The sequence below is a fragment of the Mobula hypostoma genome, chromosome 3 (assembly GCF_963921235.1).
Source record: "Mobula hypostoma chromosome 3, sMobHyp1.1, whole genome shotgun sequence".
Classification (NCBI taxonomy): domain Eukaryota; kingdom Metazoa; phylum Chordata; class Chondrichthyes; order Myliobatiformes; family Myliobatidae; genus Mobula; species Mobula hypostoma.
The window spans coordinates 224,282,174-224,295,095 of NC_086099.1; the positions used below are offsets into that span (position 1 = coordinate 224,282,174).

General features: G+C 44.2%; 1 protein-coding gene across 1 annotated transcript in view; it reads left to right on the forward strand.

The window, feature by feature from the left end:
• Positions 1-12,922, forward strand: part of recql4 (RecQ helicase-like 4) — a 104,282-nt gene that overhangs the window by 51,530 nt on the left and 39,830 nt on the right. Inside the window, 2 exon segments of the mRNA XM_063044632.1 lie at positions 4,598-4,690; positions 8,276-8,412. Coding sequence (XP_062900702.1) covers positions 4,598-4,690; positions 8,276-8,412 — 230 coding nt within the window.

Sequence of the window (12,922 nt, forward strand, 5' to 3'; positions counted from 1 at the left end):
CTCTTAATCGATCCTCAGTCCCACACCCGTGGGCACCTGAACAGGATAATGGTAATTTCACCACACCTTAGTGTGTCTGCATGTCCTCTGAAACAAGCAACTATGCTAGTTTAAATACTGTTATGCTGAACACCAGCTGTCCATCATGTAGCTCCTCCTCTCTCTCTCTCTCTCTCTCTCTCTCTCTCTCTGTAGGAACTCAGAAGCTGGCAGTGTCCTTGCATAAATCCCAAACAAACTGTGAGCAGTCTTAGCCCCTCTCTCTCTCTCTGTAACAAGCTGTTGGTGCTGTACAGCTGCACGCTCACTCTCTCTCTTTTTAAAGGCACAGTCCATAATGATAACTTAGGATATTGTCACACCATAGAACCTTCTTTCAGGTGACTTCAGAGTTTCCCACATGCCTTCAGGCAAATTCTAGCTGAGATTTCAAGTGAGTTTTTTTTCAACAGTGGCTTTCTCTTTGCCACTCTCCTGTAAAGCTGCAACTGATAAAGTACCTGGGCAACAGTTGTTGTATGCACAGTCTCTCCCATGTCAGCCACTGAATCTTGTAATTCCTCCAGAGCTGTCAACGGTCTCTTTGGTGGCCTCCCTCACTTGTCCCCTTCTTGCACGGTCACTCAGTTTTTGAGGATGGCCTGCTCTAGGCAGATTTACAGCTGTGCCATATTCTTTCCATTTCCTGATGATCGACCTAACTGTACTCCAAGGGATATTCAGTGACTTGAAAATGATCTTGTACCCATCTCCTGACCAGTGCTTTTCAATAACCTTTTTGCGGAGTTGCTTGAAGCATTCTTTTGTCTTTGTGGTGTAGTTTTTGCCAGGATACTGACTCACCAGCAGCTGGATCTTCCAGATACAGGTGTATTTTTCCTACAATTAATTGACACCCATTAACACAAAATACTCTGCCGCTGCTGGGGTCAAAGCAACACTCACAACACCCTGGAGGAACTCAGCAGGTCGGGCAGCGTCCGTGGAAACAATCAGTCAACGTTTCGGGCTGGAGCCCTTCGTCAGGACTGAAGAGGGAAGGGGCAGAGGCCCTATAAACCAGGGGTCCCCAACCTTTTTTGCACCGCGGACCAGTTTATTATTGACAATGTTTTTGCGGACCAGCCAACCCTGGGGGGGTGGGGGCGGGGTAGAATTGCCAATGGACAAGAGTAGCAGTCAAGTACGCTGTGTTTACCCCGAGAAAGACTACCATGGCCGTGAAGCCTTGCGCGGGCACCAGTGCGCATGCGTGATTTGCTCATGGGTGTACGTGCTGATTTTTTTCTACAAATCGTTTTTGGCGAGTCTGTTCTGGGGGGTGTTAATTACGATTGGAATATAGATGATAAGTGGCTAATACACTCAATTTCGTTTCTAAAAGGGTTTATCTAACGAATTTAATATTAAACACACAGTGCATATTTTCCTTGCATAAGTATAGTGATAAGTCAATTATCAGGGGAGGACAGGGGAGCTTGAAGTAAGTGTTGAACGAACTTCCAGTAGAAGTGGTAGAGGCAGGTTCGATATTATCATTTAAATAAAAATTGGATAGGTAAATGGACAGGAAAGGAATGGAGGGTTATGGGCTGAGTGCAGGTCGGTGGGACTAGGTGAGAGTAGCGTTCGGTACGGACTAGAAGGGCCGAGATGGTCTGTTTCCGTGCTGTAATTGTTATATGGTTATATAAGTCACTTATAAGTCAATAGCATCATAACATTTTAAATTACGTTTGGATATTAAACACACAGCACATATTTTCCCCGTATGAACAAATAAAATCATTGCAACACACCAATATCGCTGCATCAGTAGGAGTCCTGGGCTTGTTCAATCATTGCAACACACCAATATCGCTGAATCAGTGGGAGCCCTGGGCTTGTTTCCCTGCAACAAGACGGTGCCATTGAGGGGTGATGGGAGACAGCGATACTCGAAGGGGGTTCCTTATGTCCAGTCTATTCCGCAATTTAGTTTTCGTTGCATTCATTGCAGAAATATGTTGGAAATGGAAGCAACGTTTTCAGTGCTTTTGTGGCCGTCTCAGGATATTTAGCCTTGACTTTGATCCAGAATGCCGGCAGAGATGTTATGTCAAACATACTTTTCAGCCCGCCATCATTTGCAAGCTCGAGGAGTTGATCTCCTTCCCGTGCTGACATGGATGACGCGCGAGTAATGACCTCGTGTGCGTTCAAGCTCAACAGTGGGCGTGACAGGGAATGGTGCAGCTGACTCATATCGCCAAATCATATCGTTTCCTCGTGGCCCAGTAGCACATGCTTTGCGGCCTGGTGGTTGGGGACCGCTGCTATAAAGAAGGTGGGGGAGAGGGTGGGAAGGAGAAGGCTGGTAGGTGCCAGGTGAAAACCAGTAAGGGGAAAGATAAAGGGGTGGAAGAGCTGAAGCAGGGAGGGGATAGGCAGGAAAGGTGAAGAAGGAATAGGGGAAAGCACAATGGGTAGTAAAAGGCGGCGGAACCACGAGGGGGATGTTAGGCAGCTGGGGGAGGGGGAGAGAATTACCGGAAGTTGGAGAATTCAATGTTCATATCAAGGGGCTGGAGACTACCCAGATGGTATATGAGATGTTGCTCCTCCAACCTGAGTTTAGCCTCATCATGGCAGTAGAGGAGGCCATGTATGGACATATCCGAATGGGAATGTGAAGCGTGCGCGCATACGCACACACACGCACACCCACACCCACCCGTTTTACTGCCTTATTTGCATCATCTAGCGTATTTTCCATTCATTTCATTCAGGGTTCCAATTAAATTACATTACAGTCTATATTAATTTTTTTTTATTAAAACAGTAATCTTATCATGGCCCATTCAGAAACTCCTGTGGCCCTAGTTTCTTGTTTTCTAATCATGGTCCCTGTGAAATCTGGCATGGTCCCCAGAGGGCCATATGGCCCATGTTGAGAACTAGTGCGTTGAGTGATCACGGATCGTATACTAGAGTTACTGTCCAGAATTTCTGAGCTACAACTGCTACACAATGTTACAAGCCTTGATCACACTTTGTAATTACTGACCTTTTAGTTTATATCTTTTTAACTGGCATCTCTCAACACAGATAGCAAGTTAGGTTTGGTGCGTGTTGTCTAAAACCTACTAGCTTGAGTGACAGCTGACAGTTATTTCCCATGGTAGAGGATTCTAGGACAAGGGGCTAGGACGACTTCAGGATTGAAGGATGTCTACTTAGAATGGAGATGCGTAGAAATTACTTCAGTCAGAGGGTGGTATATCTGTGGAATTTATTGCTGTGAGCGGCTGTGGAGGGCAAGTCATTGGGTGTATTATTTAAGGCAGAGATAGATAGGTTCTTAATTAGCCAGGGCATCAAAGGGTATGGGGGGAAGGCAGGGGAGTGGGGATGACTGGAAGAATTGGAACAACCCATGATTGAATGGCAGAGCAGACTCGATGGGCCGAGTGGCCTACTTCTGCCCCTATATCTTATGGTCTTATGATCTAATACAGTGGATTCCAGTTAATTAGGCCATTGACTAATTGGGACAGACGTTTATTTGGGACAACTCTTAACAAAAACAAATCAAGAAAATTGCCGGGATTCCTTCATTTATTTAGGACAGTATGCCACTTAATTGGGGCAAGAGATTTGCATAACAGGTTCTGACTAGTGTCAGTTGCCCACACTTGTGTAGCCTGTAGAAGCTACACTGTGCTTGAAGCTAACAGTTTTTTAAATAGCATCAGTTGTGTGTGTTTGTGTTCAAAAAGCAGTGATTTTTGTCACCTACGGTGAGAAATAAGCAGGAAGACAATTCAGAACTGTTCTGCTCACTGCGGTTTCAAGTATTGAGGCTTGGAGATGCCAGAAACAGCTGAGAGTGAAAATGAAATGATTTCTCTACTTCAAGAGATTAAGATCTCTGAAGGATTTGAAGGTATCGACAATCATCTTGAATGCTACCTTTAGTCCCCACTGAACTTTCAGTTCTCACCTGTGGCTCCAAGCATGAGACAGTGGCCGCAGTCCGGTATACTGCTTTGACAGGCGGGCTAAACCGGGTGAGAGTAGCCGGCAGGTCTCAAACCACAGTGAGATAGGGACACACCTGTCCTTGCATGTGAAGTCAGTTCCAGCAGACTGGGTAGATGAGATCTACAGTGAGATCCAATAGCCAGGAAGGTGGTTTTGCAACGCTCCGTGGACTGTAACCATCCACCATCCACAGTAACCAGGGAAGACCAGAGTTGTGACACTCGTAACACTGGACCCGGACTTCTGAGGTGTAGAGAATGAAGTTCCCCGGTCTAATGGCTTTTACACTTTAAGAACTCTCCAGCACAGGTTTCCTGTCATCATTAGATACGATGGACTACCACCAGTAGTATTGGTAGTGTTCTAATTTGTTATGTATTTCATTTAAATGCGTAATTTGTTACTCAGTTAAGTGGTAGTTTGTCTTTTTTATATCTCTTTAACTATTTCCATGAAACGTTAGCTAATTGGGGCCAAATGTGCTGGTCCTGATGTGTCCCAATTAACCGGTATCCACTATGTTAAGAATTTGGGTTCCTTTCGGTTTAACGATGCGTCTTACTCTCCCTGTCAGCTACTCCGCCAGAGGTTCAGGAGGCCCTTTTGGAGTTTGGGTACCAGTCTTTCAGACCAGGCCAGGAATTAACCGTGATGAGAATTTTGTCAGGTATGTGAGGAAAGGAGTTTCTTGCTCTGTGCATTTCTATTTCTGTGCCGTGGGAGTGGAGCCTGTGAATGATTTCTGGTTAACGTGAGTCAGTGGTTGCACACCAGCTATCTCAAGGGATGGATCCAGTGGCAAGCAGTTCTAAAGAGACCAGACTTTGCTGCACGGGTATTAATGCCTACATGTACGAAGGCACTGTTAGCATATATTCTTACATATTTATACACTCTTGTGTGCCTATGTGGCCTCTCTCACGCGCGTGCATGTGCTCTTGGGACTGATCCCAGTGCTTCTCCCTCATCCTCCTACCTGATCATTCACACTCCCATCGACCCCTCTTGGTTCTTCTTGTCCAAGGTTCTCTTCTCCTTCAGCATGCTCCATGTTTGCTAAACCTCTGAACCCCTTCTCCCCTACCTTCATCCTTCCCCTTTCTTGTGAGTGTTGTGTCTCTGATGCTAATGCATTACAGCACAGAAACTGGCTGTTCGGCCCAGCTAGTCCATGCCAAACTGTTACTCTGCTTAGTCCCACCCACTCATACATGGACCTTAGTCATCCATACCCCCCATCTGTATACTTATCCAACCATCTCTTGCGTCACAATTGAACCTGCATCCACCACTTCTACTGGCAGCTTGTTCCACACTCTCACCACCCTGAGTGAAGAAATTCCCCCTCAGGTTTCCCTTAAATATTTTGCCTTTAACCCTAAACCTCTGACCTCTAGTTCTAGTCTCAACTAACCTCAGTGGAGAAATCCTGCTTGCATTTCATTTCAAAGTTCAAAGTAAATTTATTATCGAGGTATGCATATATCACCATAAACTACCCTGAGGTTCGTTTTCTTGCAGGCATTTACAGGAAAATTAAAAAATACAATAGAACTTATGAAAAACTATAAATAACAATGACTGACAAAACAACCAATGGGCATATAATAACTAACTAACTAACTAACACTGAAAACCTGAATTGTAAAGTCCTTGAAAGTTAGACTACAGGTTGTGGAGTCAGTTCGGCATTAAGGTGAGTGAAATGAGCATTTAGCACTTAATGATTTTGTAATTTTCATCATTTAGCCCCTCTATTAAATCTCCCCTCATTCTCCTGCACTCCAGAGGAAAAAGTCATAATCTATTCAACCTTTCCCTATAACTCAAGTTCTCAAGTCCTGGCAATATCTTTGTAAATTTTCTCTGTATTTTCTAAACCATATTGACATCTTTCTTGTAGGTAGGTGACCAGAACTACACATAATACTCCAAATTTGGCCTCATCAATATCTTATGCAACTTCACCACAACATCCCAACTCCCGTACTCATTAAGAATGTGCCCGTGATGCTGTGGCAAATAGGTTTTCCACTGCAACTCTGCATGCATATACTTGTGTTTTTGACTTAGAGGAATCAGATAGCATCTGTGGTAAAAAAAAATGGAAAAAGATCGTAACTATATATGGTGTGTGTGACTTTATGTTTTGTGTTTTGTGTCTTGGTTCCAGAGGAATGCTATTTTATTTAGTTGGATATATGTCTTTATGGTTGAATGACAATTAAACTTGAACATATACTTGAACTTAAGATAAAAGTCCACAGGTAACCTGCTGGAGGAACTCAGCAGGCCAGGCAGCATCTATGGAAAAAAAGTACAGTCAATGTACCTGGCCTGGACCCTTTGGCAGGACTGGAGGGAAAAAGATGAGGAGTAGACCTAAATGGTGGGGGAGGGGAGAGAGAAACAAGGTGATAGGTGAAACTGGGAGGGGGAGGGATGAAGTAAAGATCTGGAAGTTGATTGGTGAAAGAGATACATGGCTGGAGAAAGGGGAGTCTGATAGGTGGGGATAGAGGCCATGGAGGAAAGAAAAGTGGGGGAGGAGCACCAGAGGGAGGCGATGGGCGGGCAAGGAGATAGGTGAGCGAAAGAAAAGGGGATGGGGACTGGTGAAGAAGAGGGTGGGGGAAGCGATACTGGAATTTTGAGAAATCGATGTTCCTGCCATCAGTTTGGAGCCTGCACAGACAGAATATCAGGTATTGTTCCTCCAACTTGAGTGTGGCTTCATCGCGACAGAAGAGGAGACCATGGGTTGACATATCAGAATGGGAATTGGAATTAAAATGAGTGGCCACTGGGAGATCCTGCTTCTTCTGGCAGACGGAGCATAGAGGAACACTGTCAAGGACTCATCTTCTCAGTATTATATGGTCACATACAGTATATGTATTTTGAAAATAAATTTCTAAGTACATACATGTCTGAGAACTACTGGTAAGATGGCAGTGTGCTTGGATGCAGCAACCACTCTGGGCCCAATCAAGGATGTGTTTGTTCATTCTGTATATCTTTTTATGATCACAAGTCAATACTGGATACTAAGCATATCGAGTATTGCAGGACAATCCCATCAGCAGGCTGCTTGATAGCGATGGAGCTAGACTTATTGCATACTGTTGTGTTGTTGCCTGGACTTGTATACTGTATATCACCATATAATACTGAGAAGATGAGTCCTTGAAAGTGGGTCCATGCACGTTCAGGAGCCTGATGGTTGTAGGGTAATAACTGTTCCTGAACCTGGTGGTAGGGTACCTCCTTCCCGATTGCAGCAGCGACAAGAGAGCACGGCCAGGGTGGTGGGTGATGTTGGTAATGGATGCTGGGTGGAGTGTGTGGCAGTCAGGGGTTTAGAGGCAATCTGGGGTCAATGAATGTTGATGAAAAAGAATAGGCAGTGCCAAAGCATTGGAAGAAAACTACTTCTGGAATTGTGGAAGGGAATTTCCAAGGTTTGAAAGCTTTGGGAGTCAGAGCATGCTTGATTTCTGGTGGTAGAGGCAGATAGATTAGGGACATTTAAGAAACTCTTTTGATCTTAGAGTGGGTTAAAAGATCGGCACAATGTGGGCTGAAGGGCTGTACTATGCTGTTATGTTCTATGCTGCCACACCATCAGATTCAGGAACAGTTACTACCCCTCAACCATCAGGCTTTTGAACCAGAGGGGATAACTTCATTCAACTTCACTTGCCCCATCACTGAACTGTACCCACAATCTATAGTCTCACTTTCAAGGACTCTTCATCTCATGTTCTCAATATTTATTGCTAGTTTATTTGTTATTATTTATTTATTTTGTATTTGCACAGTTTATTCTCTTTTGCACAGTGGTTGTCTGCCCTGTTGGTGATGTGGTCTTTCATGGATTCCGTCGTGGTTGTTGTATTTACTGTGAATGCCTGCAAGAAAATGAATCTCAGGGTTGTATATTATGACATATATGTACTTTGGTAATAAATTTACCTTGAACTTATATTGAGATATGGGAGAATTGGCTTGGTACTAGGAGCCAAACGATGAATTCTTTCTGTGAACAAACTGAGAAGGACTATGCTTGATGGGGATCGTGAATTCTAAACTGCTCCTAATTCTGTATATCTTACATTGAGTAATATCTATAGCACTTGAACGTACTTCAAACCTACCAGGTAATTAAAAGCCTAAATAATACTTAAATATAAATTTGGAGATACTGATATCATTTCAAGCCAACCATTTGATTTTTTTTACTACAAACCAGGTCTTTCCACTTTGGTTGTACTTTCCACTGGAATGGGGAAATCACTTTGCTACCAGCTACCTGCATACCTGTATGCCAAGAGGTCAAGGTGCATCACCTTGGTGATTTCACCTCTTGTCTCGCTTATGGATGACCAGGTAAAAATTTTGTTCTTTATTTCCAATTTTGTACACCTTTTTAAACAAGCAACTCAGGCTGCGTTCTGAATTCTCCGTGCCATCAGAAAGACGTAGAAGATTGGGAGATCAAAGATTAGATTAGATTTATTAGTCACATGTACACACAGTGAAATGTGTTGTTTGCGTTAACAACCATCACAATCTGAGAAAGTGCTGAGGCAATTGGCAGGTGTCACGACATATTCTGGCACCAACATAGCATGCCTGAAAAGTTTAGCAGAACAACATATAGCAAAGCAAACACAACAACAGCAAATCAAACCCCTTCCTACCCACCCTCACACCCCTCCCCCTTCATTGGGGATAACCAGCCCTCTTCACCAGGGCCCATTGACCTTGGGTAATCACAGGTCTTTGCTCTCAGTGCCTGCCGACTCGACCTCCGTCCTCAGGATCGCTGGAGTCCAACCCGCCCACTAAATCCCAGCCTCCATAACTGCCCTTCATAGATCTCCAAGCCAGGTAGTTGCCAACCTTGTGGATCACTGGCCCTCATCCTTGGGGCCCATCGACCTTGGTCCTTGACTACAAAAATTGCTGGTTTACATCCTCATTATCTGCTGACCTGACCTCTGTCTTTGGGTATCACTGGCCTTCAACTGTGGAACTCTCTTACTGTTGGCTCCGTCCTTGACTCTTCATTTATTATCCTTGACCTCTAACTCTCCCTCATCTCTGTCCCTAAATCCTAACTTGACTCCAACTTCCTGCGCTGTCTCTGAACCTGAAAAGCTACTAAGCCTGAGCCATGACCTCAGGTGTTTTCACTGCTCTGCGCCAAAGGATAGTATATTTCTAGGGCATGTTGATGCCAAGGAGGTGGAGGTGTTGGGTCTCTCCAAGAATTCTGAGGCTGGTAAATGGTTAGTATCTGATGAGATCCATCTCAGGTTACTGAGGGAGGTAAGAGAGGGGATTGCTCAGGTGTTGATAGAGATCTTTGTATCCTCTTTAGCTACAGGCAAGGACCCAGAGGACTGGAGACTAGCCAACATAGTTCTTTTGTTTAAGAACAATAATGGGGAATAACAGGAAAGTATAGGCCAGTAATGAGATTCTTAAGGATAGGATTTACTCCCATTTGGAAAAGCATGGACTTATTAGAGATCATTAGCATGACATCATTTAGGCAAGTCCAAGTTTGTGAACTTGAAGTTTTTTGAGGAAGTGATGAAGATGATTGATGAGGGTAGGGCAGTAGATAATATCTACATGGACCTCAGCTAAGCATTCAACAAGTTGTTCAAGAAGATTAAGGCTCATGGTATCCATACTGATTCAAATTCTAATTATTTATCACATCTAAATCAAAGCATACATGACAATGCATCATTTTTTTAACAACCAACACAACCCAAGGGTGTGCTGAGACAGCCCACAAGTGTCGCCACACATTCCAGTGCAGCGTAACGTGGTCAGCATGTTCACAGAACAACACAGGCACCAACAGCAACAAGAGCAGAACAACAGCAACAAATCAACACCAGCATACATACATACATACATACACACACATGTACAACGCGCGCACACACCTCCAACCTCAACCAGCATACATACATACATACACACACACACATGTACAACGCGCGCACACACCTCCAACCTCAACCAGCATACATACATACATACACACACACACATGTACAACGCGCGCACACACCTCCAACCTCAACCAGCATACATACATACACACATACACACACACATGTACAACGCGCGCACACACCTCCAACCTCAACCAGCATACATACATACATACACACACACACATGTACAACGCGCGCACACACCTCCAACCTCAACCAGCATACATACATACATACACACACACACATGTACAACGCGCGCACACACCTCCAACCTCTGGACAGGCGATCATCGGCCTGCAGTAGATCCGGACTCACAGATTGAGGTCTCCGACGATTGGATCCCAACATCCAGACCCTCAGTTGATTTGTCGGTTTCAATCCAGGACTCACGGATGATGACGAACAAGGAGCCGGAACTTCAGGCCTCAGACTTTGGATTGGTTTGGCCATAGAAGACCAGGGGTAGTGGTGGAGGTTGTATTCTAAAGGTTTGTACTCTATGGTGGTGTTGGTAATATATATAAAAGATTTGGATGAAAGTGGAGGTGGTGTGTTTGTTAAGAATTTGTGGAATTGTGGATAGTGAGGAAGGCTGTCACAGGATACAACAGGATATAGATTGGTTGGAAATTTGGGTGGAACAGTGGCAGATGGAACATAATCTTGACAAGAGAGAGGCGTTGCAGTTTGAGAGGACTAATGCAAGAGGAATGTATACAGTGAATGGCAGAACCCCAAAGAGCATTGATGTACAGAGAGTACAATCCATAGTTCCCTGAAACTGGAGAGGGTGGCAAAGAAGGCAAAAAAACATGCTTGTCTTCATTGGTTAGATCGTTAAGTATAAAAGTTGGAAAGTCAGGTTGCAGTTGTATAAGAATTTCTGTAAGCCACATAGGACACTGGAGCAGAATCAGACCATTTGGCCCATCCAGTCTGCTCTGTCATTCCATCACGGCTGATTTAATATCCCTCTCAACCCCATTCTCCTGCCTTCTCCCCGTATCCTTTTTTGTCCTAATCATGAACCTATCAACCTCCACTTTAAATATACTCAATGGCTTGCGTTTCACAGCCGTCTGTGGCAATGAATTCTACAGATTCACCAGCCTCTGGCTAAAGCAAGTCGTCCTTCTCTCTGTTGTAAAGAGACATTGCCAAATTTCCCTCGGGATTAATAAAGTATATCTATTTATCTATGATGTTGTATTCTGAGTCTGTGCCCTCTGGTCCTAGACTGTGTGTTATTCTGGTCACAGGAAGGATGTGGAGGCTTTGGGATGCACAAAACGTTCACCTGTGTTGAACAGTTTTAGCTATAATGAGAGATTGGACAAACAGGGATTGTTTTCCCTGGGGTGTCACGGGGCTGAGGGGTGAATTGATATAAGTTTACACAATTATGAGAGGAACAATGTCGTCACTGATTAATTACACTCTGACAACTTATACTCGTTTCTCAGTCATGCTTTATTCACAAGTGCACGAGGAGAACTGTTCAGCCCATGTTATCAAACTGTTCCTGAAACTTCAGCAGCGACAACCTCACCTATCTTTCATCATCATCAATGGGGTCTTAGATCGATACCAAAAGTCAAAGCCTAAAAGTGGATTGGAAGTTCAGGCTCAATGGTCAGAGCCCTGGGTCTGCAAGTGCGCTGCGGAAGTCTATGAGTCGGAGTCCACTGGGCGCTCAGAGACGGCCTGTCCTGGGGTTAGACGACTGTCTGTGTGTGTGCGTGGGTGGAAGGCACAGGGTTGTTTTGCTGGTGTTGTTTTGTTGTTGTCTGTTAAAATGGTCTAATTTTATACAGACATTCATCCAATAGAAACTCTTTGCACGTTCCAATCCCGTTATTTGCAATTATAACTACCAATCACATTAAGTATTTTGGGTATTAATAACCAAAAAAAATGAAGGCATTAATGGCCAATAATACAATAGAATTTGTAAAATAACTGTCCAGTAACTAGTATGTGCTCTAAAGTTATTTGTTCACATCCCTATCTTGAGATGCATGTGATCTTGGGTCCCAGGCTTGAACAAAGAGGCTGTGTCATGAGGAGCGAGGTTTGGCTTGGTTGACACACAATGCCTGATTGCTGTCTCTGTCAGCACATCATCTTAACCCTTACCTTGCCGCAAGCTCCACAACAGATAGGGTAGGCAGTCAGAGTCCCTTCCCCTGGTTAGAAATGTCAAGTACTAGGGAAAAGTTTGAAGGAGATTTGTGAGGCATGTATTGTTTTTCTTTCATATGAAATGGTAGGTGCCTGGAATGCACTGTAGGGGTAGTGGTAGAAGTCAATATAACCATACAACAAATACAGCACGGAAACAGGCCATCTCAGCCCTTCTAGTCCCTGCCGAATGCTTACTCTCACCTAGTCCCACTGACTTGCACTCAGCCCATAACCCTCCATTCCTTTCCTGTCCATATAGCTATACAATTATATAGTCCTTAACTTCCTTTGTCAGCCACGGTAGCCTAGCCCCGCTGTTTGAGAACTACTTCTGTGGGACATATCTATCCCGTACATTATGAACTATTCCCAGAAACGTCAGCCATTTCTGCTCTGACGTCATCCCCACCAGTATCCTTCTCCAATCCACCTGGGGAATCCCCTCTCTCATGCCTCTGTAATTCCCTTTATTTCAATGCATGTGACCTATGCTTCTCCCTCGCAAATTGCAGTCGGAATTCAGTCATGTTATGATCACTGCCTTCTCATGGTTCCTTTACATTAACCTCCCTAATAAGATCCGGGATATTACACGACACCCAGTCTAAGTCAGTAGTTCCCCGAGTAGGCTCAACCATCAGCTGCTGTAAAAAGCCATTTCATAAGCATTCAATACATTTCCTCTCTTGCGA